At 38.8% G+C, this 6,304-nt stretch overlaps 1 protein-coding gene across 2 annotated transcripts in view; it reads left to right on the top strand.

Annotated features, from left to right (window-relative positions):
* Positions 1-1,259: 1,259 nt before the first annotated feature.
* lta4h (leukotriene A4 hydrolase) overlaps positions 1,260-6,304 on the top strand; it is a 20,859-nt gene continuing 15,814 nt past the window's right edge. The window contains exons 1-4 of one of the 2 annotated variants that reach the window (XM_026923199.3): positions 1,260-1,493; positions 3,995-4,125; positions 4,525-4,645; positions 5,993-6,061. In XM_026923199.3, the coding sequence (XP_026779000.1) occupies positions 1,338-1,493; positions 3,995-4,125; positions 4,525-4,645; positions 5,993-6,061 (477 nt within the window). In that variant the 5' untranslated portion in view covers positions 1,260-1,337. The other variant, XM_053241853.1, reaches the window with a different exon arrangement.

Below are 6,304 nucleotides of genomic sequence, written 5' to 3'. Positions count from 1 at the left end.
GTAGCAGCAAAAAAATAAATAAATAAAAAAATGAAGGTAGTAAATACATACAAAAATTGCAAAGAGAGTGGGATGGTGTTCAGTTGAGTGTGTGTATGTGTGTGTGTGTGTGTGTGTGTGTGTGTGTGTGTGTTGTCAGTCCAGTCTCTTGAGTATTAAGGAGTCTGATGGCTTGGGGGAAGAAACTGTTGCACAGTCTGGTCATGAGGCCCGAATGCTTCTGTACCGTTTGGCAGACGGCAGGAGGGTGAAGAGTGTGTGTGAGGGGTGTGTGGGGTCGTCCACAATGCTGGTGGCTTTGTGGATGCAGCGTGAGGTGTAAATGTCTGTGATGGAGGGAGGAGAAACTCCGATGATCTTCTCAGCTGTCCTCACTGTCCGCTGAAGGATCCGAGACGGTGCAATTCCCAAACCAGGCAGTGATGCAGCTGCTCAGGATGCTCTCGATAGTCCCTCTGTAGAACATGGTGAGGATCGGGGGTGGGAGATGTGCTTTCCTCAGCCTTTGCAGAAAGTAGAGACACTGCTGGACTTTCTTGGTTCTGGAGCTGGTGTTGAGGGACCAGGTGAGGTTCTCCGCCAGGTGACCACCAAGAAATCTGGTGCTCCTGATGATCTCCACAGGGGAGCCGCCGATGTTCAGCGGATCAGGGCGGACTTAGCACTAGGCAAAGTAAGGCAACCGCTTTGGGCCCCCAGAAGCCAAGGGCCCCCTTAAAAATGCTAATTATATATATATTTTTAATTATTAATGCTAAATAATTTGTGCTGAAATTTTAAATATTGATATCAAAACACTGAATAGGGCCCCATTCCTTTATTTTGCCTAGGACCCTAAATCACTAAATCCACCTCTGCAGTGGATAATGAAAGGTAATGAAAGGTAATTATGATAAATAATTCAGTCAGGGATAAATTCACATATTTACAATATATTTTTTGTGAATCCATTTATTTCTCTAAAGCTGCTTTGTGACAATGTCCATTGTTAAAAGCTCTATACAAATAAAAATTGAATTGAAATTGAATTGAATAAATATCAGTCATAGGAAATGAAACACAGAGAAAGAGAGAGAGAGAGAGAGAGAAAGAGAGAGAGAGAGAGATACGTTGTATGCATTCATGCATTTTTTTATTAATTAATTAATTAATTAATTTTTTAACAGCAGAGCAGTTTCCTTACAATAAGGTCAAACCGGAAGCTTATGAAAATACATTTCCCATGGTGCAACAGCCCGACTTCCGTCACATGGCCTGAAGTGAGCTGGTTAAAATGCAGCATCCGAGCTGAGTGTGTGTGTGTGTGTGTGTGTGAGATCAGTGGCTAGTGTGTGATCATGGCTCCTGTGTCAGACCCCTGCTCTTTCTCTTCTTTCTCTAAGTGTGTGACTCGCCATGTGAACGTGTCCTATCATGTGGACTTCGACAGTCATGTGCTGAAAGGGAAGGTGTCTCTCACAGTGGAGGTGCTGCAGGACAAATTCTCTGATCTGGTAAAAAAAAAAAAATCTCTGTTATATTATCATGTTTTTTTCCCCCTCCAGGTCATGCTAGTTAGCTGTGAAGGCTAGGAAGCTGTAGATCTGTCTTATTAAAGCATGCAGCTGTGTGTGTGTGTGTGTGTGTGTGTGTGTGTGTGTGTGAGAAGTGTGTGTTGTTAGAAACACACACCGTTACACACTGTCTCACACTCACTGTGCTAACAGAGGAGTTTGTATGATTTCTGTTTTTGTGCACTTGTACTTCTCTGCTTGTGCAAGAGTGCAAGATTTCTGAAGTGTGTGTGTGTGTGTTTTTTTTTTTTTATAAAGCTGTAAACTGAATCTGATTTACAGAAGCCAGCTTTCTGTGTGCATTTCCATTATAAATCTCATGAGCACTTATAAATAAAATGCATGTAGATTAATATAGATTAATATTGCATGCCTGGTTTTGTGTCCTGTTGCTCTACTTGAATCAGTTCTCTGCATTACTACCTTATTACATTATTACCTATCTCACATCAGATCTCCACATACCGACAGAAGTCACGCAAACCTTATTTGCCTAAAGCGGTATTTATTCCATACCTGTTTTCCGACAAACCCCGCCTCCTGAGCGTGTATTGGCTAGTCGACCACAGCATCCCGTGCTGTGATTGGCTACCCGTTTACGTATGAAAGGACACGAACGACGATTTGAACGAACAGCCAATCCGGTTACAGGGGGCGGGGTTTCACGGAGTGTGGCTGGGAAAAATAACGCCTGTATAATTCACCAGGTCTGTGATGAACTTTGGCTCGGGTGTGGAGTGATAAAAATCTGATTTATCCACTTTGATGGAGAGTAAATATGAATGACAGAAAAGTTTCACCTTTAAATTAACTATATATAAATGTTCAGTACCCCAGAGGGCAGATTTGATTATGCTCTTCTTAATTAATATAATTTATTTATAATATTTCCTCCAAATACAAACTACCATGCAGTCTGTGCAAGGGAGGCCTTTCATTAAAACTATTATTTTATTACATTATTGTTTTATATTAAGTTATTAATAAGTATAAACTTTGTTAATATTCTACTACTGGTAGTAATTAAATAATATTATATCATTGTATTCTTACTTCTCTGTTGTGTTATAAAAATATGTATAGAATAAATTACATATTATAAGATAAAATAAGGTTTCAGTACTGGAGTGTTTGTGTCTTGGTGGAAATCTTTGTATAAACTGTCTCTGTCTCCAATAAAATAAACTTAAAAAAAGGTTCCTAAATACAAAGTTGTCATTAGGAATAATGCATTGTAACTGTAACATTATTTATTTAAAGAAACATAAGTAAAAAAAATACATTAAACAGTAACTATCTCAGTAGCATGTTATTAAAATACGAATTTTTTTGCCTCTTTTCAAAGCCCTTTTGTCTTTGACCTGTATACTATTAACAGTATAATCTATCTGAAACCATTGTTTCATAGTCTTTTATATATAAGGATAATATAATTTATATGTGTGTATATATACACTCCTGGGCAAAAAAAGGACCAAGCCCAAAATGGCAAAATATTAAGCTTTTAATGGTCTTAACAACAAATCACTGGTCAGGAAATGAGCAAGAATTAAACAAATAGATGAAGGAAGTTAGTATGGGAAGCTCTTCCCTTTGATTTCTTTAAATGTTTAAGCCTTGTGGCCCTCGATGGGCTGCATCAGGTGTGGCAGATAACCACATAATGACTAATCTTTTAAGAAAAAAAAAAGATATTTTTGGAAGATTTTGTACACCCAGACATGTGTTAGTTTGAATTTTGCATCAAACATTTTAATCATGATTTTACCTTTGTATACAAGAAGATTATATAAGTGAATTTCCCTGTTTCTAGCTTTTCCCCAAACAGGAAAAGCAAAATTAAACGAGTAAATAGAGGCACAGGAGCTCTCAGGAGTGCATTTGTTTCATTCTTGCTCATTTTCTGACCAATGATTTGTTGTTAAGACCATTAAAAGCTTAATATTTGCCATTTTGGGCTTTTTTTCTTGCCCAGGAGTGTGAGTATAGGTCTTAAAAAAAAAAACAAAAAAAAAAAAAACACACAGGCCAGACTTGTGCGCTGTTTTTTGATATGATAATGATATCAGGCCTGTGAGTGTCACTGCTACTGAATACTGATCTGATCCTGATTTCCCTACAGTAGGCAAACCTGTTCTGTTTCTAAGGTTTGTGAAACTTTAGAGACTCGATGACGCTGTGCTTTGAGATAAATAGTGTCATGTGTCAGTTGACATAACATGGATTGAAATGGAAGATACATTACATCCAGTCCAGTGTTTCAGGCTAATATGAGCCCTGATAATGATATTCAGTATGGGATCGGTGCTTTCATGCAAGTAAAATTGCCTGTATTCAGAACTCAGAACTCAGTAGTTAATTAAACTGCTTGGTACTTTGTCCAGAGTTATTAAAGTTACTCCACTGATAAATCGCTGGTGTTACATCCTTCTGTCTTCTAGACTCTCGACACGAATGACCTAAAGATCTTCAAGGTATCAGCCAATGGCCAGGCTGCCAAGTTTACCCTGGGAGAGAAGCAGGGTTATAAAGGCAGCCCTCTGGAGATTAGCCTGCCCTTTGAGCTCTCACGGTATCACCACACTCTTCATCTCTGTGGTTTAGTATGCTCAGATAAGGCTGTAATTTGGGGAGTTCAATAGTGGGACTGTGATTGTGGGTGTTATTTTTTGAATCGAAGGCTGTTAGCAGAGGCAAAAGAGCCCATAGAAACATAGCATGCACACATTGTGTCACAGGTTTCTGTGAATTAAGATGTTGGTAGTATTCAGCAGCATGTAAATTGCATATTTATAACATTTCTAACTAAATTTTTCCAAGAAAGTCAAAACCACTGTTTGTCATTACAAGATCCTGAAATGTTGATTTACCTTTGGGATGAACATGAGATTACCTCTTTAATGTGTATGAGTGCTGAAGTTATGATGTGAATAGTGTGATGTACAGCAGATGTGTGATGTTGTGTGTTCAGCGGGCAGCACGTGATTGTGGAGATCGAGTTTGAGACGTCTCCAAAGGCCTCGGCTCTGCAGTGGCTCACTCCTGCACAAACCGCTGGGAAAAAGCACCCCTACCTTTTCAGCCAGTGCCAGGTACGTCCTCTCATCCTGTAAGGTCAGGATGTCTGGAGTTAAACACAACCGGGCATGCTCTTTTAGGAAAATAATAAACGACAGTGTGGTGTGTTGCAGCCTGAAGCAAGTTAGTTCTCGTTATCACTTACGTTATAGCAGCTATAAATAGTCGTCACCTCATCAGCCTCTCTTTCTCTCTCTTAAAGTTAACTGGACAAAAACAAAACACAGCTTGTCATGTTATTTAGAAACTGCAAAGTTAATAAGACAAGAAAAAAAATCAGCTTGTCACGTTACAGCGAAAGCGCAAAACCTCCATTCAGAAGACTTTCGTATTTCAAAAATCTTAAAGTTACAGCTTTACCGCTGATTGTTACAAAGAGCTGACTCTGGAGACTGCTTCCATAAATGCTAAATCATTTTTTTTTAAGTTTTCTCACAAAAATTTTTAACATATCAACAACTGCGAACACTTTTAAAATCCGTTTATGTGGAGTGTACACCATACAAGTCCCTGTGTATATTGTTAATATAGAAATGATCATGTCTTAGTACACGTGCATTTTATGTAGAAATTAACCAACACCTTCTGACCAATCGGATTCGAGAATTCAAGAACACTGTGGAATAAATAAGTGCTGTTGAAACAACGTGGTTGCGTGACACTTCTGCAAATGCATTGCTAAGCTCAGCAAAAGCATGTCTTTCAACAAGGCTTTCTCTGTTATCTCATCTTTATGTCAGCTTCATCTGTTTTATGACTATTATCATTGATCTGTGTCCTGGGTGACACGTGACGAGGGCACATGGTGATGTTTTGTTAACCTCTTTAAGTGATTATTGTAATTAGATTCATAAGATAATCATATAATCAAACTTGAAAGATTCCTGTAAAAGTGCATCTATACTGCATTCACCCTAGCGATAGGGCTCTTGAAAGACCTCTTATGGTTTGCCATCTTAATGAAAACAAAAAAAAAAAAAAAACATTAATTCTCTAACAAAATCTTTAAAGGTGCAGTTTGAAATTTTTATGTCCAAAAAAAAAAAATACCTTACAAAGTTTTTCACGATACTGCCGTTCTACACAGTGGGATAGTTTCTTTCTTTTAAAGCTTCGTTTTATATTATTTCAGCCTGGAAACGGAGCTGCTCAGTCCTAATACTTTTCCTTAAAGATGCAAACATAGTATGTTTGAGGGGCTCAGTTCGATGCAGATAGATGGACTGAAATTGCAACCTCACAGACAACTTGACAAATTACAAACCGCTCCTTTAATTTTGAATGGAAGATTAATGCACCCACACACACTGTTCTGTGTTCACAAGTAACCAAGCTCTGTAATCTTTTCTTTAATCCAACAGGCTACTCACTGCAGGTCTATGCTGCCCTGCCAGGACACTCCATCAGTGAAACACACCTACTATTCCCAGGTACCACACTCAAACTTGTACCACACACACCTACTATTCCCAGGTACCACACTCAAACTTGTACCACACACACCTACTATTCCCAGGTACCACACTCAAACTCGTACCACACATACCTACTATTCCCAGGTACCACTCTCAAACTCGTACCACACACACCTACTATTCCCAGGTACCACTCTCAAACTCGTACCACACACACACCTACTATTCCCAGGTACCACTCTCAAACAGCAGCGGAAA

The sequence above is a fragment of the Pangasianodon hypophthalmus genome, chromosome 18 (assembly GCF_027358585.1).
Source record: "Pangasianodon hypophthalmus isolate fPanHyp1 chromosome 18, fPanHyp1.pri, whole genome shotgun sequence".
Lineage (NCBI taxonomy): Eukaryota > Metazoa > Chordata > Actinopteri > Siluriformes > Pangasiidae > Pangasianodon > Pangasianodon hypophthalmus.
Note: the sequence above shows the minus strand (reverse complement) of the source record. Positions and strands in the feature narration are given on the sequence as shown.